At 38.6% G+C, this 27,331-nt stretch overlaps 1 protein-coding gene across 1 annotated transcript in view; it reads right to left on the bottom strand.

Annotated features, from left to right (window-relative positions):
- The window catches only part of ME1 (malic enzyme 1), a 239,911-nt gene that overhangs the window by 40,087 nt on the left and 172,493 nt on the right, over positions 1-27,331 (bottom strand). The window contains exons 7-9 of the mRNA XM_002714552.6: positions 20,266-20,375; positions 3,576-3,673; positions 1,576-1,689 (exon numbers count right to left, since the gene is read on the bottom strand). Of these exons, the coding sequence (XP_002714598.2) occupies positions 1,576-1,689; positions 3,576-3,673; positions 20,266-20,375 (322 nt within the window). The remainder of the gene's footprint in view (positions 1-1,575; positions 1,690-3,575; positions 3,674-20,265; positions 20,376-27,331) is intronic.

Raw genomic sequence — 27,331 nt, 5'->3', positions numbered from 1 at the left:
TAAATTTAAGACAAAAAATCTCTGAATAATAATTTTTAAAAAACTAATATTTTCTTGCTTTATAGGAACATAAATAGAATTAGAATTTGGAACATACAAAACAGCACTAAAAGCAATTAAAGTAATGTGTAATATGTACTGATATATGTCCTCTATACCTTTTAAATACAACTATGTTTTTAAATAAAATTATAATATAACACTTTAGAGATTTTTATTCATATTATTAATCCTGTAGTGTGTCATTTATTGTTCTTTGAAAACAATTTTAAGCCTAAATACTGTACTCATATGACTAGTCCACAATTTATTTTTATTTTTTATTTTTTATTTTTTGACAGGCAGAGTGGACAGTGAGAGAGAGAGACAGAGAGAAAGGTCTTCCTTTACCGTTGGTTCACCCTCCAATGGCCGCCGTGGCTGGCGCGCTGCGGCCGGCGCACCGCGCTGATCCGATGGCAGGAGCCAGGAGCCAGGTGCTTTTCCTGGTCTCCCATGGGGTGCAGGGCCCAAGTACCTGGGCCATCCTCCACTGCACTCCCTGGCCACAGCAGAGAGCTGGCCTGGAAGAGGGGCAACCAGGACAGAATCTGGTGCCCCAACCAGGACTAGAACCCGGTGTGCCGGCGCCTCTAGGCGGAGGATTAGCCTAGTGAGCCGCGGCGCCGGCCAAGTCCACAATTTATTTAATAATTATTCTTTATTTAGGTAACATATCACTGTTATATTTATTGTGTGAGAAACTCTCAATATTATAAATAATACTGTCATAGCATCATCTACAGGAAAGATACTTAGAATGGAAACTATTGTCTCAGAAGCATAAACTTTTAATTGCCCTACATACACATAAAACATCTTTTCAGAGCATTTGTACACATTCACATTTATTTCTACATTAAATTCTAGAAGACATTGGTTATCACTGGTTACTCCTTAAAATTCATCTTCACACAGGAAGGGGATTTGTATGCCTTTTTTCTAGCAGTTTGAAGAAGAGTTTTTGATATGCACATGTGGCATATAACTTTTTGGTGACATGGTCACATTTCTATTCTAATTTAGTTCTCACAAAACCCCTAAGAACTGGGCACTATTATCTCCACCAAAGCTAGGCAAACAGAGGTTCAAGTATGTTAACATTCAAACAAGTCCTTATTTCAGGAATTTCCTTTCAAACTCCCAAGACTTTGTTTTTAGCAGGTAAAAAAAAAAAATAGCTATCTCCGTTTTCTTCCTTCTTTTCTAGAAAGTGTACAATCTGACAGATAGCTCTTAATAAAAGGTGCCATACTTGGGAGTTTCATCTGTATCAGTATCAAACTGCCTCAGCTGAAAGCTAAAGTAATTCAAGAGCACTAGCAGTTCATGACTGTATGGAGCCTACCCCCATCACACAGATACAATGTATTCCTGAGTCAGTTGAATCAATATTACTGTATGACATGAATATTCCTATGAAATGGCCATTCTTAACACATTTGTAAAGGGGGGGTTGAAATAGAAGTAGTATTTGAAATGGTCATCAGAATGGCGTACTCATTTCTCTTCCGTTTAAAACTGAGAGATTCTTACCTTAACTATTAATCCTTTTGAGTCAACAAGCCATATCTTTTTGATGGCCTTCTCTTTTGGTAAGCCTTCTTTTTCCATGGCCATCACAATCAGATGTGCAATCCCTAAGGCAGCCTGAGAAAAAGGTCATGAAGACAAAAATGTTAAAAGTATTCAATTCCACACAGTATCTTATCAAGGGTTATATTTTCTTCATTTTGTCCTTGTTCTCAAGGAATTATAAAACGGCTGTCTGTTAAGCTAAAGAAATATCTTCATTCATTTATACTGGGGCCAAATATTTGTCACATTTGGGTTAAGACAAATGACAATCATTTACTCTTCTAACTACAACACAACCACTAATATATGATTTGCTATTTAGCCACAGATAAATCAGTGATAATCTTGATTGTCAGCATCTTTAATTCTACTAATACAATCGAGATTTGCTCCAAAAGGAAAATACTGAACTTAAAATAATGAACTAGTCAACCTTGCTCTTTAGACTGTATTTTATTGTTAAGTTCAAGCTCCTCTAATTGCATTTGAAGAATTAAGCCTGGTCATTTGGACGGGAACTTGACCAATTAGGCAACAGAATGAAACTGACAAAAATAAAATCTGCATTCCCGAGTATTTACTTATTCTCTTGATTTGGATAAAGAAAAGTGCTGTGAAATTTCTTGCAAGATTAAAGGAATCAGCTCCCTTGGTATTTGGCAAACTTTGTTACAATCTGAAATTTCTATTATCTTTTCAGGGATAAACTAAGCGCCAGATTGAGTCATTCAACCATGAACACTTCTGCCCTGCTGAGTACCAAGAACTGGCCCATGCCATTCATCAAAAACCCTTTGGAAATTCAAAGAGATTTACTAAAATTAAATATAGCATGTAATAATCCATGAAATAAAGAACTCAAACATTAATGAGCTGTTGGTTAACCTTGATTTTCATTTCAATTTGAAAGTAAGTCTGTAATTTACAATCTAAGTAGTTTCATGTATTTAAATCCTGGCATTTAAGTTCTAGTTCATGCTTTTTGCTTTATTTTGAAAAAAAAAAAAAAAAAAAGAAAATGAAAACACAATATATATACAATAGTATAATATGTTGTTTTGGTTAATATTCATATTATTTTATAAATTTTAAAGTTTCTTAAAATATATATCCATGAATCATTTTTCTATTTGTTAACTTCTACAGAGATTTTGGAAATGTTCCTATCAGAAGCTCAAATGCAACTAACATTTAAATTTCTATTTTAGGGGCGAATTATTTTTACTGTGGTCTGCTTTTCTTCTTTAGAATGACTAAATTATAGAAAGTAATAACAGAAAACAATATAATTTGGTCTTGCTACAGTCTCCTTCCACAGTTTAAAATATTTTGGTTCTTTTGCATGTGAACAATTATAATGTACCATAAACTCAATTCATCTAATTTATCTAATTCAAACTATTTTTTTCCCTAAAAGGATGTACACAGGGTCTTTAAAAAGTTCATGGAAATGGATGTTAAGAAAAAAACAACACATGAGTGTCAATACAGAAAATAAATTTATCTTTTAATTCTGTTTTCCATTTACTTTTTTGAAGTATCCTCAAACACAGTGATATATGTACACATTGAGTCTAAATTAAGAAAGCTTTTGTATGTGACACTAGAGGATACCAAAAGTCAGATACACAAGTTAAATACCTACAGACTTCCATATATAATCATACATTATGAACGTTTTTTCTGCACAGTATCTTAAATATACACTAAAAAGGATGATGCCAGCTTTGGTAATCTTATAAATGTAAAACTGTAAAAATATCTTGTACCTCTATGCTAAAGTCTCCTCACGAAAAGTTAAAATGCCTGAACACCTAGTTTTGGAATCTTCAATAATGCCTATAGTTGTAATATACAAGATATGTGAAAGGATACCTTAAAACTTGATTTAGTAAATAATTAAACTAATGATATATTCATTGGTTTAGGGGAATAAAAGCATTATATAAAGCAAGTACCTCTCCAGCTCCTTGGAATAGCACTGTTTGATCAGACAGTTTGTTCTTGGTTATTCGAAGAGCTGCAAGGAGACCTGCAACTGCAACAGATGCTGTTCCTGAAACAAGTAATAAATATCCTTGAGCAATCCTCAAACAGATTCTGCCAAATTCTAAGCCTTAACTCATCTCTGGAAACCATTACATAAAAGGTTCACAGACAAAAAAAACCCCAAGGTTGTCTGTTCCATGCTTACTTATGAGGTGAAATTTTCAGGCCACTGATATCAATATTTTAAGATAGCGGCTGGGGTCGGCGCTGTGATGTAGCAGGTTAAAGCCCTGGCCTGAAGTGCCAGCATCTGATATGGGCACCAGTTCTAGTCCCAGCTGCTCCTCTTCCGATCCAGCTCTCTGCCATGGCCTCAGAAAGCAGGCCACATGGGAGATCTGGAAGAAGCTCCTGGCTCCTGGCTTTGGATCTGCTCAGCTCTGGCCATTGCGGCCACTTGGGGAGTGAACCAGTGGATGGAAGACCTCTCTCTCTGTCTCTCCCTCTCACTGTCTGTAACTCCACCTCTCAAATAAAAAAAAAGAGAGCAGCTTATTACTATTCTTGAAATTTTCCCCAAAAGAATAGACCATAACTTATTTTGGTGATACAATTGGTGACATCGAAGTCTGGATTCTTATATGGATTCCAGCTTGACTCAATTACTTGCCAAAAGAATTGAGAGAGAATTCTCATTTGTATTTTCACTATATGGTATAGATGAATAACAACTGATATTTAATTCTTCCACCTCATTACTCTTAGTGTTTTGAAATCTCTTATTGATTCCTTTCATACAAAGGAAGCACATGGTAACTGTTTGCAGCTAATGGTATTGATGGTAATAGTGTTGTGGATACATTTGTAATTTAATGTTTTTAACTTTTCAAAGTAAAAATTTTAATTTTTCAAAGTTAACAAATAAAATCTAATTGCATGGCATTCTTTAATTGTCTTTGTATATGTTAATCATTGGTGGATCCCAAATACACTAGACAAAATTAAAGCAAAATGTTTAGGATAAAAACTGTGTTTTCTGTATCACACCTCACAGGCATAGAGACTCTACCAGTTCTAATTATATTACCTCACCATGTACGCTTTCACAGATCACAAAGCAGTTCTCTTGCTTTGAACATAATTATACAGCTAAGCTCTCTATGGGTTATGCCTGAACTAAAACAGTGCAGCTCGTTGCAGTGCTCTCTGGCTGTATCTACATTTTACTACTCTAAAGTCACATTCTACCTATGTTTCCTAGATCACTCAACTGGGTGGTAAAGTCTAGTTAAAATTTAAATACCCTTATTTGGTTAAACCACACATTGGGATAGATGTAATGAATGACACAATGAAGAAGTGTTATATATGCCAAAGACCAATATATCTTTCATTAAAGAATGACCTCTATTAGTGAAATAACTTTTTAGACCTGATTAGAATTACTATATATTACTAGTAAGGGAGATGGATGTGCAATCAAACAATTGTAAAACTTACATGCCAACAAATAGATCAGAGAGGTAAGAACTAGAAGTAGCAAGAGGAGGGTGAATTTACCTAGGCAGGGACCAAGGCATATAGAGTACCTATCATCTGAGCACCTGTGCTGAGGGATTCGTGTGAGATATCCAGGACCTCAGATGAGAGGATTTACTGAGCAGGAAAAGTACATGCAGAGACATGGAGACAAGGATGACTTCCTATTTAAAATTGGAGGTTGAATACACAATTAGTATTCCTTCCACAAAATTCTGTTAAAACAACAGAAAACAGCTTTAAAAATGAAACTAGAAGAGGGTAGCAGCAAAATTTTAGGAGCTAGAAGGCTTATAAACGGGCAAATGGAAACTGACTTAATAGACTTGAATAATCTAAATTGCTGGCTAGCAGTGGGGGTTGATAAGAAGTGACCAGATAAATCAAAACTCAAAAAGTCCATCTGTAAGAGGTACTATGCACTTCTAGAAGTGGGGATGAAAGATCTAAAACCACAAAGTTGGTCAAAAGTCTGTTAAGCAGCTAGAATTCAAATCTGCTTCTTTCTCCTGCAAATGGATTAGGTGACCTGTGGGGAGCAACTCAGACTAGACTAAGTTACTGGAATTAAGACTTATTCTATGCATCTGCTCTCCCACAATATGGCGCTGGGAGAGGAGGAAACAGCTTCTACACAGCTGCCTCCAGTTCAACCAATAAACAGCAGGACCTGCTCCTGATTGGAGGAGAGCAGCGTACTCGGCGTGTGGGTAGCAGAGTTGGGATTGGTGGAAGAGGACTATAAAGGAGGAGAGAGACACTATGCACCAGGAACATCTAAGGGGAACATCTATCTGAAGGAACACCTGTGCAGCCCCCGAGAGAGCCGGCCGGCGGTGTGCCGCTCCCCCGCGGAAGTGGGGAAAGTGGCAGGGGGAACCGCCCTTCCACGGAGATGGAAGGGACGGTAGCCAACCCGGGAAGAACCAGCAGCAAACCCGGGGAGGGCCGAGCAGACAAAAGAACAGCGCAGGGTCCTGTGTCATTCCTCCACGAAGACGGGGAGCGACAGTGACCCTCCAGCATACTGGAAGTTTCAACAAATCAAGCTAGAGACATACATGAAGAGAGGTTCTGGACTGTAAGACACTGGGCACAATTAGCAGACAGGAAGCCATAATGAAAATAAGAATAAATGAAAATTTACATACTTAACATGGAGATTCCAATCTGTTCCTACTCAGCTCAAAAAATACTGGCAGAAAGCTAGTATCAGGAGAGAGACTGGAAAAAGCTTTTCTTGGAATCTGAGAAGTGTAACAAAAAAGATCCAAAGAGACTGACAGGGAGGTTCTCTAAGAAAATGGCTTAAAGGTCTAAATTTCTATCCAAAGTCTTTGATATTTAAGATAATTTTAGATCACTAGTACAATAAATTTTAAGTATATTTTTGTTAATCTAATACTTTTTGTAAAATACTATTTTTAAAAAACACATATGTCCAAAAAAGAAGGAAAAATGTTCCCTCAAGGGTCCAGTGTAAAAACATTTATTTACATAGTATGGCTGTAATGGTTAGAGAATTATTTTCATTGGCACAGGAATGCAATTTCTGTGCCCACAGTGGGGAAAGTATTACATCTGTGGTAAAAATATCACAAATATTACATAATGGTAAAAATATAATATTAAAAAGGTAAAAAAGAAATACATGGAGGAAATGTGTCTTTAGGACACAATTTTGGTAGAGAGAAACACACAATATGGCTTGGTCATATCTAGTCAGAACCTTAATAACTTGCCAAAGGTTTTCTCTAGGTAGAGATTACACATTTTTCTCAAACATATCTTTTTTGTTTTCTAAGGCAGTAATACTCTAAAATTCCTGGGTAAAAATTAGCAGACTATTTATGTGCAGATCACATCTTGGCCCAGATTAGTTGGGGTAATAAGCTAACTATTTAATGCCTGTATAGTGGGGACCTGTTTGGAGGAATATTCTGCTGTGGATTCCCAGGGCTTTTTTCACATTCACTGCTCTTTTTTTTTCTTTTTAAGGTTTATTTACTTATTTGAAAGTCAGAGTTATACAGAGAGAGGGAGAGGCAGAGAGGCAAAGAGGCAGAGAAAGAGAGAGAGAGAGAGAGAGAGAGAGAGAGAGAAAGAGAGAAAGAGAGGTCTTTCATCTGCTGGTTCACTCCCCAGTTAGCCGCAACAGCCAGAGCTACACTGATCCGAAGCCAGGAGCCAGGAGCTCCTTCTGGGTCTCCCATGGGGGTACAGGGCCATCTCTACTGCTTTTCCTGGCCATAGCAGAGAGCAGGATGGGAAGTGGAGCACCCGGGACTCAAACTGGCACCCATATGGGATGCCAGCACTGCAAGCCGCAGCTTTACCCACTACACCACAGCGCCGGCCCCACATTCACTGCTCTTGAACTTGGTTTAGCTCTCGTCAGATTTCCTGTGTTCTAGTTTTTAATTCTGATGGACCCTGGGCACTGATCACTGAGTTTCTAACCTTGGTTGATGGAAATTATGACTCTAATTGCTATTTTCTTTGTTTGATGACTGTATTTAGTATTCGTTTTCTTAAACTGAACTGATTTCCAATAATTCTGCAGAATGTTTCAAATGCATTACTACTGGTCCTTTATACAACAATATGTTTATTTGAGAGGCAGAGAGATAGAGAGAGCTCTCACACTTGCTGGTTCATTTTCCCAAATGCCTGCAGTGACCAGGATTGGGAACACTCAAGACAGGAACCAGGAACTCAAATGCATGCCCCCTACATTGGGCATTGGAACCAAACTACTTGAACCATCACTGATGCTCTTCTGTGTCTGCATTAGCATCTTTCACTTAAAAAAATGTATTTTATTTATTTGAAATTCACAGTTAGAGAGAGAGAGGCGCGGGGGGCGAGGGGAGACAGAGAGAGAGGTCTTCCATCCGCTGGTTCACTCTCCAAACGGCCACAATGGCAGGGGCTAAGTCAGGCCGAAGACGTGAGCCAGGAACTTCTGGGTCTCCCACATAGGTGCAGGGGCCTAAGCACTTGGGCTATCCTCCCTCTTTCCCAGATGCATTAGCAGGGAGCAGGATTGGAAGTGCATCAGTTGGGACTCTAACCGGCACCCAAGTGGGATGCCCTCATCACAGATGGTGGCTTTACCTCCTACACAACACCACCAACCCCTGGTCTTTCACACTTTTATATGGACATTTCTCTAAGACACACAAAACTGAAAGATATATGGTATTAGAGAAAGGAAGATATACTGTTGTTCAACAGCTTACTGGAGACTATTTGTAGACTACTGCAAAATGAATTGGTAAGAGATTTAAAGACACTGGTCTGCAAAGTCTGTGTTTGTACCATCAAAAGTACTCTTGTCATACACAATAACTTCAAGTTAGGTTTGCAACACATTAAAATTACCTAGAAATTTCCATATTATACCATTTTTGAAAACTTTCAAATATCCATTTCTTATGAATAAATACTCAAAAGAATTTTAATATAAAAAGAGAAGAAAGCAAAGCTTAAATAACATAAGAAATCCTGTAATGAAAATGTGCAATAATCATGAATTTACTAAGGTCACAACATAATTTTCATCACTAAGGCTTTGTGAAAAGGGAAAATTGTGGGGAGCAACCAAGACTAGACTAAATTACTGGAACTGCTAGGACTAATTCTATGCATCTGACCTCCCATCAAACGGTGCTGAGAGAGAGTAAACAACTTCTACACAGCTGCCTCACCAATTTGACTAATAAGCTGCAGGAGCTGATCCTGCTCCTGATTGGAGGAGAGCAGCATGCTCAGTGTGTGGGTAGCAGAGTTGGGATTGGTGGAAGAGGACTATAAAGGAGGAGAGAGACAGCATGCACCAGGAACATCTGAGGAACATCTGAGCAACTCCTGAGAGAGCCGGCCGGCGGTGTGCCGCTCCACCATGGAAGTGGGAAAAGCAGCAGGGGTGCCGCCCCTCCGCAGAGGCGGGGGGGGGGGGGAGGGAGGCGCAGGGTCTGGTGTCGTTCCTCCACGAGTAGGGGAGCGACAAAAAATCCCATCAGTTAGTATACCTCAAAAGATATACAGAGATGAAAAACTTTTCAGCACATTAAATTTACTTAGCTATGTCATACTGAAGAACTTAATTAATCAGAGTGAATTTTAAAATTTATATTTCTAAAGTACATTCCAGCTCATAGGGTATTTTCACAAATAATTATTTTGTTCTCAATATAAATCCATGGAGATTCAAGGCCATGAGACTGAAAAGGACATGGGGTGTGGATGGGTTCCTGGGCACTAGCCCAGTCTGACTCCAGAAGCTCAGAGCAGTCAGAGTGCTGGTAATGAACCTCATGGAGGGGTTAATGATCTCATTATTCAGCACATCAGTGCTCTGTGCAATTTGTGGGCCTGAGTGTTTGGATGCACAGGCACTATGAGATCACTCTGGGCAGTGAATCGGCTGGTTCACCTTGGCACAGAAAAGGACTGAGGCTGTGAACACAGCAGCTAGAGTTAACCTCCCCTCTCCATACTCACTATGGTCAAAGGAGATCCACCATGCCAAACTTGGGTGTCACTCTGGACTCTTTATGCACAAATTGTGGCCAGAGCTCCTTGACCCCACTAAGAACATACTTCTGGATCATGGGTATAAACCACAGGCATTCCCCAAGCCACAGATGCATATTTCCAACAGCAAAGCCTTTAGAGGATATAGCAACAAGTGATCCCTCAGATGTGTAAAAACCAACACAGAATTGTAAGAAACATGAACAAGGGAGGCAATATGAGTCCCAAAAAGGAAGACAACAATACATTAATATTGGAATGTGAAGATGGGGAAATTGATTAAATGCTTGAAAAGGAATGCAAAAGAATGATTCTAAGATTACTAAAGGGGTCATTGCTGTAGTGTAGTAGGTTAAGCCTCTGCCTGCAGTGCTGGCATCCCAATTGGGCAGTAGTTTGTGTCCCAATTGCTCCTCTTCAGATCCAGCTCTCTGCTAATGGCCTGGGAAAACAGTGTAAGATGGCCCAAGTGGTTGGACCCCTGCAACCACATGGGAGACCCAGAAGAAGCTCCTGGATCCTGGCTTCAGATCGGCCCAGTTCCAGCCATTGCAGTCTTTTGGGGAGTGAACCAGCAGATGGAAGATCTCTCTCTCCATATCTCCCTTTCTCTGTCTGTAATTCTGCCTTCCAAATAAATAAATAAATCTTTAAAAAAAGATTTCTGAGAAAACACAAAGAAGCAGTTACATGAAATCAGGAAATCTATACATGACCTAGACAAGAAGTTCTGCAAAGAGATAAAGATATTGAGGAAAAATCAAAACAAAATGTTAGAAGTCAAGAGTTCAATATGACAAATAAAAAATACACTGGAAAGTTTTAACATAAGACTTAGTGGCAGAAGAAAGAAAATCCAAGCCAGAAGACAAATCTTTTGAAATATCTGTGAGATGAAAAAAAAAGAAAAAGTAAAAAATTATAAAATCTAAAACAGTTTTTGATCTATGGGATGCCATCAAAAGACCAAACATAATGTCTTAGGAGTTCCAGAAGGTATGGAAAAAAAGACTGATTTAGAAAATTTATTCAGTGAAATAGTAGCAGAAAATTCCCCTAAATTAGAGAAAGATACGAACATCCAAATGTAAAAAGGGAACAGAACCCCAAATAGACATGATCAGAAAAGATATTCACTATGACACACTGAAGTGAAACCACTGTCAAAAGTAAAACACAAAGAAAATACCTTAAAACTGTGCAAAAGAGAAATGCCAGATTACCTTCAAAGGATTTCCAATTAGATTGACAGCAGATTTGTCAATAGAAACCCTACAAGTCAAGAGGAAATGGAGTGATATGCTTCAATTCCGTTAAAAGAAAATAAAAATCAACCCAGCGAATTTCTCATTCACAAATGAAAGTGAAATAAATACCTTTCAGGACAAGCAAAAATGGAAAGAATTTGACATCAACTGGCCAGTCTTTTTTTTTTTTTTTTTTTTTTTGACAGGCAGAGTGGACAGTGAGAGAGAGAGACAGAGAGAACAACTGGCCAGTCTTATAAATGATTTTAAAGGATGAAATACACACAGAAACAGAGAAAGACCGTGAGCATCAAGAAGAATGTGAAGGCAGAAAACCTCCTAGTGAAAGAACATAGGAGATGCAAACAAACAATAGGAATATTTATGGAAAAGTGGCAGGACCAAGTCATTACTTATTAATAACCTTGAATGAAAATTGACTAAGTTTTCCAATTAAAAGATACACAGACTGGCTGAATGGATTAAAAAAATCTATTTATTACATACAAGAAAAAGGGGCAACAGTAGCAATACTCATACCAGAAATAATAGACTTAAAAAAAACTGTTAAAAGAGACAAAGAAGGTCATTATGTAGTGATTAAGAATCAATTCAAGCCGGAGCCACGGCTCACTAGGCTAATCCTCTGCCTGCGGCGCCGGCACACCGGGTTCTAGTCCCAGTTGGGGCGCCAGATTATGTCCCGGTTGCTCCTCTTCCAGTACAGCTCTCTGCTGTGGCCTGGGAGTGCAGTGGAGGATGGCCCAGGTCCTTGGGCCCCTGCACCTGCATGGGAGACCAGGAGGAAGCACCTGGCTCCTGGCTTTGGATTGGTGCAGCACGCCGGCCACAACACACTGGCCATAGCGGCCACTTGGGGGGTGAACCAATGGAAAAAGGAAGACCTTTCTCTCTGTCTCTCTCTCTCTCACTGTCTAACTCTGCCTGTCAAAAATAAATAAATAAATTAGGCCGGTGCCGCGGCTCACTAGGCTAATCCTCTGCCTAGTGGCGCCGGCACACTGGGTTCTAGTCCCGGTCGGGGCGCCGGATTCTGTCCCGGTTGCCCCTCTTCCAGGCCAGCTCTCTGCTGTGGCCAGGGAGTGCAGTGGAGGATGGCCCAGGTGCTTGGGCCCTGCACCCCATGGGAGACCAGGAAAAGCACCTGGCTCCTGGCTCCTGCCATCGGATCAGCACGGTGCGCTGGCCGCAGCGCGCCAGCCGCGGCGGCCATTGGAGGGTGAACCAACGGAAAAAGGAAGACCTTTCTCTCTGTCTCTCTCTCTCACTGTCCACTCTGCCTGTCAAAAAATAAAAATAAATAAATTAATTAATTAATTAATTAAAAAAATCAATTCAAAAGGGAGATGTGACTATAGTAAATATATATGCACCCAATGTAGGGCACACAGTTTTATAAAACAAATGTTAATTTATCTAAAGGGAGACATATGTTCTAATACAATAATGAGTGACTTTAACACCCCACTTTCATCAATCAGATCAAAAATCAACAAATAAGCGAGAGAGGTAATTTATACTATTCACCAAATGGATTTAATTGATAACTAAAGAACATTTCATTCCACAGCTGCAGAATACACATTCTTTTCACTAATACGTTGGAAATTCCCTAGGACAGACCATATGCTAGGCCATAAAACAAGAAAGAACAAATTTTAAAAAATTAAAATCATACCATGCATCTTTTTAGACCACAATGAAAAGAAGCTAGAAATTAACAACATAAGAAAATCTAGAAAATATACAGAAATATGGAGACTGGACAACATGTTCCTGATTGAATACCAGGTCATGGAAGAATTTGTTAGGTTCCATTTTGAGCACCAGTGCCAGCTGCGGAAGCCCTTGTGGGCATGCACAGAAACCGGCTGAGACAAGACTTTCATCTTCTCAGCAGTACTGGCGGCAGCAGCTCTGGTGCAACTAGCAGGGAGAAGGCAAGTCTGGTCAGTGGCTCTTTTGTGTGTGTGAGACCCACAGATTGTAGCAGAGGGAAAATCCGCATTCCCCACTGACTCTGAGTTTGGCTGGGAGGATTGACAGGGGGCTGGGTACCCACATGGATTGTGAAGTACCCCCAGCTTCCCAACACACCACAGGCTTTGGGACTCTGGGGCTCTAGCTGCCTACGTGGAACACCCACAGACAGCTGGCTTTGGGAACACCTGCCTGGCTGTGTATATGAAAACGCTTGCAGGAAAGAGCTGACACTCCACACCAAGTGACTGTATGAGCCTTGTGTGCTGAGACTTTGGGGACTCTGTGGCTGCATGAGAGGGTGCAGGCTATAGCTGGGTCTCTGGGAGATCACTATGTGCAGCTCCACATGCTTCGAACTCCATGGTTGCCTAGGGTAGGTCATTGCAGCGAGATTCGTGCTCAGAGTGAGGACTGAGTAGATTAGTTGTGAAGTTCATAAGGAAGAGCTGATGAGTGTTGCATCCACGGGGGGCTAACTCCTAGGCACTGGCCACCTTGGAGGAGAGGAGGTGAGGGTATGATCACACCAACAGAGTTGACCATGCTCCCACTTCTATTGATGAGAGATGTACCACAACCAACTTAGGTATCACCCTGGATACTCACCCCACCCGAGCACTGACCAGAGTTCCGTGGCTACACCCAGCACACACCACTCAGTATTCACTGAAAGTGCTGACATTCCACTGAACCTCAGAGGCACAGTTCAAAGAAAAAGATCCATCAGAGGAAAGAATCAACAAGTATCTCCATAAATGCCTAAAAGTAAATGTAGAAATTCCAGAAAGAATAGGGGAGGTAACATGACTGCCACAAAGGAGCACAATAAGATTTCAATATTAGAATGTAAACTTATGGGGCCGGCGCCATGGCTCACTTGGCTAATCCTCTGTCTGCAGCACTGGCATCCCATATGGGTGCCGGGTTCTAGTCCTGGCTGCTCCTCTTCCAGTCCAGCTCTCTGCTGTGGCCCGGAAGGGCAATGGAGGATGGCCCAAGTGCTTAGGCTCCTGCACCTGCATGGGAGACCAGGAAGAAGCACCTGGCTCCTGGCTTCAGATCAGCGCAGCACTGGCCGTAGCAGCCATTTGGGGAATGAACCAGCAGAAGGAAGACCTTTCTGTCTTTCTCTCTCACTGTCTGTAACTCTACCTGTCAAAAAAATAATGTAAACTTATGAAGAGATTGATGAAATGCCAGAGATGCAATTCAAGAGATTAATGATAGGATTAATCAAAAGCAATCAGAAGCAAAACCATGAATTAAAGAAATCCATACATGACATGAATGAAAATTTTTCCCATTGAGGTTTTAAAGAGAAATCAAAATAAAATATTAGAAATGAAGAATTCAATAGATCAAATAAAAAAAAATGTGGTGGAAAGCCTTAACAACAGACTTGATGAGGCACAATAAAGAATATCTGAGCTAGAAGACAAATCTTTGGATTTTTTCCATCAGACCCCCCCCCCCCCAAAAAAAAAGAAGAAGAAGAAGAAGAAATTAGAGAAATTAAAAACAGCACTGAAGATTTCTGGGATACTATCATATGATCTAATGTATGGGTCTTAGTAGTTCCTCAAGGTGTGGAAAGAGAGAATATACTAGAAGGCCTATTCAGTGAAATAATTACAGAAAACTTCCCCCATTTGAAGACAGGAAGAGACGTCCAAGTACAGTAAGCACATAGAACTCCTAAAAGACAGAACCAGAAAAAAAACTTCACCAACACACATTTCAGTCAAACTTTCAACAGTAAAGCATAAAGAAAAGATTCTAAAACATGCATGAGAGAAATGTCAGATGACTTTCAGAGGATCTCCAATTAGACTCACAGCTGACTTCTCATCAGAAACTCTACAGAGTAGGAGAGAACAGATATAGTCCAAGTCTTGAGAGAAAAAAACTGTCAACTCAGAATACTATAACCTGCAAAACTCTCATTATGAGTGAAAGTGAAATAAATACCTTCCATAATAAACAGAAATTAAAACAATTTGTCACCACTAGTCCAGCCTTATGAAATTGCTCAAGGATGTGCTACACACAGAAACATGGTCATCGCTATAAAAGAAGGTGAAGGTAGCAAATCTCCCAGTAAAGTACAAAGGAAATCCAAACTAAAAAATAGGAATATTTATGGAGAGATGGCAGTGCAAAGTCGTTACTTATTAACAGTCACCTTGAATGTAAAGGACCTTAACTCTCTGGTTAAAAGATACACACTGGCTGAACAGATGAAAAAATAAGAACAATCTATTTGCAGCCTACAAGAAACACATCTCACCAAGAAAGATATTTGCAGACTGAAAGTGAAAGGATGGAAAAAGATATTCCACACTAACAGAAACCAAAAAAGAGGTGGTATAGCCATCTAATATAAGACAAAATAGACTTTAACACAAAAACTGTTAGAAGAGCAATGAACGACACTATGTAATGATTAAGGGATCAATACAACAGGAAGATGTCACTATGATAAATGTAAATGCACCCAATTACTGGGCTATTGGCTATTTAAAACAAATGTTAGTAGATACAAAGGAAGATATAGGCTCTAATGCAATAGAAACAAGGGACATCAACATTGTACTTTCATCAGTGGATAATCAAGTAGACAGAAAGTCAACAAAGAAAGAACAGAGCTAATCAACACTGTGAGAGAAAACGGACCTAACTGATATCTGTAGAACGTGTAATCCCACAGTTGCAGAATGCACATTTTTTTCATCAGTACATGGAACTTTCTCTAGGACAGAACATATGCTAGGCCATAAAGCAAGTCTCAGCAAACTCAAAAAAACTGAAATCACACCATGCATTTTCTCTGACCACAATGGAATGAAACTGGAAATCAGTAACTCAAGAACCTCTAGACATATGCAGATACATGGAGACTGACAACGTGCTCCTGGATGAACTGTGGGACATAGCAGAAATCAAAAGAGAAATAAAAAAATTTCTGGAAATAAATGAAGATGACAATACAACATATCAAAACTTATATGATACAGAAATAGCAGCATTAAGAGGGTAGTTTATAGGGGCTGGCTCTGGGGCATAGCTGGTAAAGTCGCAGCCTGCAGAGCCAGCATCCCATATGGGCACTGGTTTGAGCCCTAGCTGCTACACTTCCAATCCAGCTCTCTGCTATGGCCTGGGAAAGCAACGGAAGATGGCTCAAGTCCTTGGGCCCCTGCACCTGTGTAGGAAGACCCAGAAGAAGCTCCTGGCTCCTGGCTCCTTGCTTTGGATTGGCGCAGCTCCGGCTGCTGTGGCCAATTGGGGAGTGAACCAGCGGATGGAGGATCTCTCTCTCTCTCTCTCTCTTTCTCTGCCTCTCCTCCTCTCTCTGTGTAATTCTGCCTTCCAAATAAATAAATAAATCTTTTTTAAAAAGAGGATAGTTTATAGCTATCAGTGCCTACATCAAGAAATTAGAAAGATAGCAAATAAATGAGCAATCAATGCATCTCAAGGACCTGGAAGAACAATAAGAAACCAATCCTCAAATCAGTAGGAAGTAATAAATAATTAAAATTAGAGAAGAAATAAACAAAATTTAAGGTAGCATGATTTTTAAATGACCAAAAACACAGTAATTACATGTAATATACTTTAGGGATTTCATTTTTCATTCATCTTTATGGAGATTTAGAATTCATTCCTTGTGCTTAAAGGAGATGTTTAATTGAGAAATAAACATTAAAGTACAAAAAAAAAAACAAAAAAATACAAAAGATCAGTGAAATGAAGAGCTGTTTTTTTTTGAAAAAAACAAAAAAAACAAAAAAAAAAAAACAAAAAACTGATACATCGTTGACCCAATTAACAAGAAAAAGAGGGAGAAGACCCAGAACAATAAAATCAGAGATGAAAAAGGAATGTAATAACAGATACCATGAAAATTAAAAAGAATCATCAGGAGCTACTACGAAGAGCTATATGACAATAACTGTGAACCTAGAAGAAATGGATAGATTCCTGGACCTATAAATCTACCAAAAATGAGTCAGGAAGACATAGAAAACCTAAACAGACCAATAACCCAGACACAGACTGAATCAGCAATAAAGAAAAACACAGAACCAGATGGCTTCCCTGCAGAATTCTACCAGACATTTAAAGAAGAACTAATTCCAATGCTTCTCAAGCTATTCAAAACAACTGAAAGCGAGGGAATGCTCCTAAACTGCTTCAATGAAGACAGCATTACCTTAATTCCTAGACCAGAAATAAATACAACAAAAAATGGTAACTATAAACCAATATCCAAGATGAATATAGATGCGAAAATCCTCAACAAAATATTAGCTAATTGCATCCAGCAACACATCAGAAAGATCATTCATCTGGACCAAGTGGGATTTAGCCGTGGCATATAGGGATGGTTCAACATTAACAACTCAATGAATGTGATACATTACATTAACAAACTGAAGAACATAAACCATTTGATTATCTCAATAGATGAAGAAATAGCACTTGATAAAATACAATATTGTTTAATGATGAAAACCTTAAGCAAATTGGGTATGGAAGGACATACCTCAACACAATTGAGGCAATTTATGATAAACCCACAGCCAATATCTTATTGAATGGGGAAAAGTTGGAAGCATTCCAGAACCAGACAAGGATTCCCACTCTCACCATTGCTATCCAATACAGTTCTGTAAGTTTTAGCTAGAGTTGTTAGGCAAGAAAAAAATCAAAGGAATACAAATTGGGAAGGAGGAAGTCAAACTATCCCTATTTGCAGATGACATAATTCTATACATAGGGGACCCAAGAAACTCCACTAAGAGACTACTGGAACTCAAAAAAGAGTTTGGTAAAAAGTGGGAGGATACAAAATTAACAGAAAAATCAATAGCCTTTGTATACAGAGACAATGCCATATCTAAGAAATTCTAAGGTCAATCCCATTCATAAATGGCTACAAAAAATTAAATACCTTGGAGTAAATTTAACCAAGATGTCAAAGAACTCTATAATGAAAATTGTAAGACATTAAAGAAAGAAACAGAAGAAGACAAAAAAAAAAAATGGAAAAATCTTCCACGTTCTTGGATTGGAAGAATCAATATCATAAAATGTCCATAATACGAAAAGTAATTACAGATCAATGTGATCCCAATCAAAATACCAATGACATTCTTCGTAGATGCAGAAAAAGTGATGTTAAAATTCATATGGAGGCTGGCACCGTGGCTCAATAGGCTAATCCTCCATCTGCGGCGCCGGCACACTGGGTTCTAGTCGCGGTCGGGGCACCGGATTCTGTCCCGGTTACTTCTCTTCCAGTCCAGCTCTCTGCTGTGGCCCGGGAAGGCAGTGGAGGATGGCTGAAGGTAATGTGAATGATCTCTCCAAAATATGACTGGCCAATATAACTCCTTAGTCCAACTCTCTCCCATTCCTTCAAATTTGTTCCTGTAGACCAACATTTGGCCAACTCCTTTTGTAAAGGGCCACAAAGTAAATATTTTAGGGCTTGTGAGACATGTGGTGTCTGTTTCAGACTTAACTCTGTTGTGGTGCCATGGAAGTGGTCATAAATATTACATAAACAAATGGGCATGGCTGTGTTATGGTAAGACTTTATAACAGTGGGCTGGAATATGGCTGACAAGTGGTAGTTTGCCAGTGTTTTCTTCTGTCATATTTCACTCATTTATCCCATTAATATTAAGTAACTTGTCTGGGCTAAGCACCATGTTAATCACAAGGGATACAGTGCGGAGAAAGACACCTATGTTCCTTGTCCTCACAAAGCTTAACATTTAGTATGGGAGAGAAATCTTTTTTTTTTTTTTTTTTTTTTTTAGAAAACTTGCATTAATATATAAAACTGCCACTGTGGTCAGAACTACAGGGCAAATGTAAAGAGTGCTACCAAACCAATGAGGCAGAACTGACCAGTGGCAGAGACCTTTGTCATTTAATTAAACTTGTTTCTAACTAACATGATTAAAGTTGTGGTAGAGGCTTTCCAAGGTCAGAAGAAGAAAAAGGGAGGCATTTGTCTTGGGAATGAAACATGGTTGTTATCTGCCTGCCTACGAATGCTTCAACTGTAGTCCCTATCTGCTTGTTTGTAACCATTCAGGTTCTGCTTGTTGGTACAGAGCAATGATGGTAACCCTTGCCAGACAGCAAAGAGCTCAGTATGTGTGTGGAAAAATCATAGGTAACTACCTTCACAAGTGCAGTACTGTATCAATCCTGTGGCCGCCATGTAACACTCAAATAGTCAATCAAATGTATGCATGTAACCACAGAAGGGGAGACAAAGAGGCTAAATCCATATATGAGAAAAAAAAAAAAAAACCTTCTTTGTTCAGGACTCAGTCTTTCAGATAAGAAATTCCTTCTGGGCCTTATGCCGGCATTATAAAAGACTACTTCTGTTCCTTGGTGTCTTGTCCTGCTATAGGCCGAGACACAGGAGAAGGATTTCCTGAAGAATTTTGTTATTGAGAAAACATTTGAAGGGAGGGAAGATTATTCTAGGGAGAGGAATCAACATTTGAATAGACCTCATAACAGGAAAAACGCCTGGCTCATTTCAGGACCCAAGCAAGGCTAGAATGACAAAACTTAAGGAAGCTGGAGACAGAGGGAAGGGTAAGACAGTGCATTTTGGGCCACATTCAGGATTTTCAGGACTTAAAGAGAAAAAAATAGGCAGCTCAGATAAAAGCAGACATCCAGGAATCAATAACGGAAAACAAATAGTAAAATGTGGCACATTATATCTACAGACAGCTCTTACTGGGTAAAGCTTAGAAACAATGTATTTCAACCAAGAAGGTTGAAATATGTGTATGTATGTATGTGTGTGTGTGTGCAATTTTTTATTTTTATTTATTTTTTATTTAAGGTATACAAACTTTATGCTTTTCATAAATCCTAATTTAGGAACATAGTGACTCTTCCTACCCTACCCTCCATCCCACACTTCTTCCTCCTCCCTCTTCAATTCCCATTTTTATTTTATACTAAGATCTATTTTTAATTAACTTAATGTGTTTAAATTTTTAAACAACCAAATATTTTTCATTTTTTGTTTAACCATAATCACTAGGGGTTTTGTCATATTTCTGGAAGCTTATTCTAAGGTTCACAGGTAATATGACACATCTAGAGTCAGAAAGTTTTTATTTTAAATATAGGAATTAAATAAGAAATAATGGGTGAGATCATAAAGCTTAATTCTTGGCATTTAATAGGCAGTTAGAATGTATTTACTGAATCTGGATCATAATAAAATAAAGTAATTTCAGACATATTGTTCTTGATCCATACACAGTGAGTATTTTATTACCTTGAATATCATCATTGAATGTGCAATACTGGTTTCGATACTTGTTCAGGAGACGAAATGCATTCACATTGGCAAAATCTTCAAACTGAATAAGGCAATTCATACCATATCTATGGAACAAAACATTGATAGTAATAGAAGAAGTTAATGAAATAATATTTAGAGATAAACTTTTAAAATTATCCCACAGAAAAGACAAAACACTATTTTATTTTAAAGTTCCCATCTTATGGCTTAGTATAAGTATGTGATGTATAAGTATGTGATTCATTCAGCAAATATTTATTGCATGTTTACTATAGAAAAGTCACACAAATTTGACATGTGGAATAATGGAAGTGACAAAGCATGGTCCCTATCCTAAGGAATTCAAAATTTAGTAGAAATAAAAATCCTTTTGAGATAAATATAAAATACATAAAAATAACATAAAAGTGTCATAAATCAGGAATTATAGCTGTTCACAGTAACAAATGAATTAAGTTTTAGTGGACAGTTACAATTTTCTTTTTTTTTTTTTTTTGACAGGCAGAGTGGACAGTGAGAGAGAGAGAGACAGAGAGAAAGGTCTTCCTTTTTCCGTTGGTTCACCCTCCAATGGCCGCCGCGGCCGGTGCGCTACAGCTGGTGCACCGCGCTGATCCGAAGCCAGGAGCCAGGTGCTTCTCCTGGTCTCCCATGGGGTGCAGGGCCCAAGCACTTGGGCCATCCTCCACTGCACTCCTTGGCCACAGCAGAGAGCTGGCCTTGAAGAGGGGCAACTGGAACAGAATCCGGCGCCCCGACCGGGACTAGAACCCTGTGTGCTGGCGCCGCAAGGCGGAGGATTAGCCTAGTGAGCCGTGGCACCGGCCCAGTTATAATTTTCAAAAGTAGATATGTAGAGTTTTATAAGCTTAGGGAAAGCAGAAACAAAATAACTGAGGTGAAAAGTGGAAAAGAAAAATGTGCTTAAAACATGGTAAACAGCCCTATTTGGCTACAATGGTGTGATATATGTAAGGGCACTGTGGAATTAAGTTCAGATCTTCATTCTGTTATTTTTAATTATTCCTATATGTTCTAGTTTCACCTCCATGTGTCAACGACAGCTAATCCATCAATAGATGAATGAACAAAGAAAATGCGGCATATATATACACAATGAATATTATTCAGCTATACAAAAAATAAAATCATATCATTTGCAACATAATGTTTAGAACTGGAGTACATAGTGCTGCATGAAAAACAAATACCACATGCTCTCCCTTAAATGTGGGAGCTAAAATTAAAAATTAAAAAAATAAAAAAAACAGTTATTTGAACAGTGGCCATCTCTCTATACTTAACCTGTCTCCTTGGCTCCCCACAGTCTGCATGTCTCTCTCAAAGCACTGAGACAGCACCCAAAGTCGCGCTATTGAATCTTAGCCAGGATCTCAGCCATATCCTGCAGTAACTGCTTTCATCACTTACTGGTCCACAATGTGATCCTCTCAGCTGTCTTAGTCCAATAGGATGGTATAACAAAATACCACGGATTGGGTAATTTATAAGCAATCGACATTGCTCACAGTTCTGGAAGCTGGACCACGACAATCAAGGTGGCAGTAGATTCTATGTCTGGTGAGGGCCCTTATCTCATAGTGAGGCTTTCTTGCTGGGTTCTCTCCCACATGGTAGAAGAGACACACATGATCTCTTCCGGCTCATTAATAAGGATACTAACCCCATTCCTGAGGGCTCTCATGACTTCATAATTTCTTCAAAAGTGCCACTACATTATAAGATCACATTGGTGTTTAAACTTCAACATGAATTTGAGGGTGGTAAACACAACAAATATTCTGATCATAACAGTTGTTTTAACAAATTTCTTTTATTCTCCTTGTCCCCAAGCACTCAATTCCTTACCAGTCACTACCACACTGAAATCTATGCTACAGAGAACACTCAATCTTTTCATCTATACTGAGATATTTTTGCACATTTGTTTCTCTTTCCTTTGTCTACTTGCAAAAAGTACTCTTGCATCCTTCTTTCTAACATATGGACCTCACAGTACAACTTTCCACTTCTACAGTAGCAGTTTCAATTACTCCTTCTTCACTATTTCCTTCCTGTCTCCAAGGATTCTTAGGACTCCCTGATTTTAAAATCACTTCTCTTGACTACGACAAAACCAAACCTATGGTTATGTATTAATCTTCCACCCAATGCCAAATCTTGCAGAAAAGCTGGTGCTAAATTTCATCTTCATTTCTGACTTCTTGTCAACATTATGCCTATAATTCAAGGACAGTCTCAAAACCAACACGCCATGTTATTACAGTGCAGATAAGATCTCTCCATCTGTCTAGTCTGATCCAACAAAAATCTGTTAAGTCTGTTTCCATTTTACCATTATATTATTATAAACTTGTCACTGATGAGCTATCTTTTAAAATCACCATAAAATTCACAGGCAAAAACTGGTACTAAATTTTATTGGTATGTTTTGGTGATTACTAGTGAAAGTTGGCATATTTTTCTATATCTTTGTCATTTGTAATTCTTTTTGGAAGATTATGTTTGTTAGTTAACTTTTCTATTGTGTTAGTCCTTGGCTTTATTATTTCATAGGAGGTCTTTATATATTAATAGTGCCTTCTATTATACGTATTGCAAATAGTTTTCCTAATTTAGTAAATGGTGCCATTAATCATTTAGTCAATGTTCCTCTTTGTTTTGATCAAGGAATATTAAGTTATTATACAGTCATATGTTTCAATCTATTTATAATTTCTGATTTTGATGATATGCTTATAATAGCCTTATCCACATATATTAATTTAACTATTAAAATTTTCTTCTATGGTATTACAAAGTTATAAAATAGTTAACTTCTAAATTTGGCATAATTTTATTGCTACATCATAGATTTTAAAGAAAGATAGATTAAAATTTCTGTTTGCCATATAATTAACCCAGCTACACCAGCATCATTTAACAGTTCATATTTCCTCTCATCACTTCTAATCCTATACTATATTCTATTCTATAGTAGGATCTGTTTCTGTGCTTTTCTGTTACTTTACTACTGTTAATGACAACTTTTTTACTTTATAAGATTCAAGACACACAAATATACACACATGCACATTCACTTGTTCTTCACAACCATTCTACAAAGTGGGCACAGAGGCACATCATGTTTCTATTGCTCAGTAATCGTTGTCTAGTAGTAAGGATGCATCCACTAATTTCCCTATGCAGGAAAATATGCCTGTATTTTCTCATGATAGTTTTCTCATAACTTTAATATTTAATATTATTAGTCATCCCCTATTCTTCTTTTAAGTATTTGCTTAGCTGTTACAGTGGGTTTTTCTGAATATTTATTTATTTGAAAGGTAGAGTGACAGAGAGAAAAGGAGACACAGAGTCAGAGACAGATCTTTCATTTACTGGTTTACTCTCCAAATGGCTGCAACAGCTGGAGTTGGAACAGGCTAACACCAGGAGTCCAAAACTCCACAGAGGTCTCTCATGTGCATGGCATGGACCGTCTTCTGTTGTTATCCCAGACACACTGGTAGGGAGACAGACTGGAAGTGCAGCAGCCAGGGCCTGAATGAGCAGTACTCCACTATGGGATTCTGGTGTTACGAGCAGCAGCTTAACCCACTGCAGCACAATGCCAGACCCTGTTATACAGTGCCTTAAGACCACAGACTCCATAGTCAGACCTAGAGATCAAATCTTGTCCTCACATACCGTGTATCTTTAACTCCTTTGTTTCTATTTTCCCATTGGAAAAAATGAGAATAATAAAAGGATATTATCATAAGGCTGTTATAAAGATTAAATGAAGTAACAGATGTTAAGTGCAATGAATAGCACATAAGTACTCTATAATCACTATATTTTTAAAATCTTATGGTACTAATAGAAGCCAATAGACAGTAATGAATAAAATCCACAAAAGCCTAAGAGATAATAACTGTCATCATAAATAATATATCTAGCAAAGCTACCTCCAAGAATAAGGTTAAGGGGGATCCAAGATGGCTGAACAGCGTATAGCCGCAATAATTTAATCTGCTCTGAGATATGAAAAGAACAAAGGAAGGACTACGTTTCCAGGGGTCTGACTGAAGAAGTGAAAAAACAACAAACAACTCCACGGTACAAGAAGAGAGAAGACAACTACATCACTGCAGGCAGCTATGGTGTGGGCCACCATCTTACCATGTCAAGGTAGAAAGAAATCGCCACACACCACTCACCGGTTTTGCTGAGAGTGAAATCCAGTCACCCACTGACATTCATTTCATCCTGGAGAGCTGACTGGAATCTGTGCAACTGCTGGGCTTGGAGCAGGGAAGCCATCTTGCTTCCTTTGCCTCCCTCATTCCCACAAGACCGCACTCGGCAGCACGAAGTCACACAGTGCATCTCTGTTCTCCTACCAGCATCATAGTCTGAGTCAGGGCAATGTGTGGGGCAAAGAACAGATCCCCTGCCTCCTGTTACTGTGGGAGTTTTAGGGCATTAGCCTCAGAGCCACACTCATACACCCTACATGAGGAATGGGGATTCACCTTAGCATCTGGGGGCTATCCTAGAAGGAGCCCATAAAAACATCTGCTCCCACCCTGGGAGAGCTGGATAATGAAACCACTATGCCCTGCAACACCAGAACTGTAACAATTTGTACTAAATTTCTCTGTGCCACTGGAATCTACCCAGTAGACTTTCAGAAGAACTTACCTGCATTTCACCTCTCTGGATTCCACAATAAAATCTCTGGTATACCTTGTAGTCACCATGTAGGACTGGAACAGGGTTCAGTTCATATCCCCTAATCCTAGGACTAGAGCTGTTGGTATTATAAGCCACTGTACCAGTTGGACTTTCCTAGCCGGACCTGAGGAAGGGTCCATCCATAACACACGGTCCTAGAGCCACAGAAATTGGCTCCATGAGCCCTGGAATCACTCAGGCTTGCCAGTAAGACAAGGGAGCAGAGCAGCCATCTTTGCCTCCCTTGGCACCAAGTACAATTCCCTGGCTATCATAATTGCCAGGGAGACTGGCACTGAACTCTCTTTGGACCAAAGACACACACCCAAGGGAACCCTTATCCAAATCAAGCCACATGTTTGTCCCTATGAACTGCAGCAGACTAGTCCAGTGTATCACTTATAGACACAGATGACATTGATTAAGACAAAAGAAATCACTCAGAGGCTACATTCACCTAGAACCAAAGCCAAAGCAACAAGCCAAGTGATACCCTGCATTACAGCTAAACCATAAACTCTTTCACAATAAAACCTACTCCATAAACAAGATGGGATGCTTACACCAGAGGGAAGAGAAGTCAACAAAGGGACACAGGAGACATGAAGAAGCAAGGAAGCATGACACCTCCAAAAAAATACAATACACCTCCAGAATTAGATCCTGAACTGGAGAAAAACTATGAAATGACAGATATAGAATTCAAAATAATGACTGTAAGGAAACTCAATGAGATGCAAGAGGACACAGATAGATTAAAGAAACAAGGAAATCAGTGAATGACATGAATGATAACATTAATAAGCAGACAGAATTCATTAGGGAATAACAGAAATTTTGGAGATGAATTCTTCAATCAGAGACATGGATGCAACTGGAGGACATTATCTTGAGTGAAATAAGCTATACTAAAAAAAAAAACCCACATGTTCTCCCTTATATGTGGGAGCTAAACTTTAAAAATCAAAAATAAGAAAGAAAAATATTTATTAGTATGTCTGCAAATATAGTTTTGTAAAACTTTGTTTTATATTGTTGTCAAAACCAATGTTTAAGAATGCTATACTACTATAGTTTTAATGTTGTGTGATTACTTTAAAATATACTGTATATGGGTGAAATGGTCATATTTTCATTCAATTATTGCTTATAGATATTGTCTATATTTCCACTAAATTAGGGTCTTTTTACTTTTTACTTGTTAAACTTCTTATGTGGTAAAGTAGTTAAGCCTTTTTACTATAAATGTAAATTTAAAAAAATATGTTATCTTAAAAACTAAAACAAAAGGAAATGAGGGTTGGAAGCAGAGAGGGGGATAGATTATGTTTTTAGAATTGTATCTGCAAATCACATTGAATCTGTTAAAAACTAATTAAAATTAAACAATTTTAAAATAATAAAGTTAAAAACAATGACAACTTTAGATAAATAAAAACCAAAAGATTTTTACTAAAGGAATTTTTAGAAGATATCTTTCAGGAAAAAAGAAATTAATTCCAGTAAAAAAGATCTGAGATATGAAAAATTGCTACAATGTAAATAAATACAAACCATTTTTATCAACATAGGGCAGTAATGACACCTAGGTTACTTCTAGAACAGAGTGAGGAGGCTGGCAAGTTTGTTTCCTGAACAGTAAGGATGTTGCAGGACAAAAATCTCTAAAACACCCATCTTAGTTCTCTGGAAATCTACCGAAGACTCAAAGAAGATAGCTTCTAAATGGAAATAGGGGTTAATTACTGAAAGGAACATAACGTTTTTCTAGTCTTTATATGTGTATGATGCCATTTTTCATCTTCCCAAGAAACTCATTAGCTATCTTTATTAAACAAACATTATAAAACTGCTATTAATAACTTGTAAAGATAATTCTATGGTTATAAACTATTAGTTATTTTATAACTTTAGCAGAAAAGCAAACTTGGTGGTAACAACTAAATATCCCAAACATAAATATCAATTGGTAATCACGTAGTGACTGCAAAGGCTCCTGCCCATCGCTCTGGTTTCTAAGCAGGCCTTTAGAAAGCAGATGACATGTCACTGGAGGGTGCCCTCCAAAGGTTTCCTCCTGATGTGTCATACACTGGTGGTCTAGCGGTGTCAGACAATCTGTCATTATGTTCAGAAGGAGCAGAATTTTGTGGTCTCTTTACGTGAGGAAGAATCAGAGCCCTCTCAGTTCTATTCCCGGACCTACCACTTACTTGGTTCTGTGGTTTGAGGCTTGTTATAATTTCTCTGTGGTTAAAATGAAGTCCCCACAATGTGGTTTGCCTTCAATGTTTAGGAC

This window comes from Oryctolagus cuniculus, chromosome 5 (assembly GCF_051225735.1).
Source record: "Oryctolagus cuniculus isolate XC-2025 breed Fujian yellow rabbit chromosome 5, ASM5122573v1, whole genome shotgun sequence".
NCBI classification, from domain to species: domain Eukaryota; kingdom Metazoa; phylum Chordata; class Mammalia; order Lagomorpha; family Leporidae; genus Oryctolagus; species Oryctolagus cuniculus.
The sequence above is the reverse complement of the archived record's forward strand: the minus strand, read 5'-3'. Positions and strand labels throughout refer to the sequence as shown.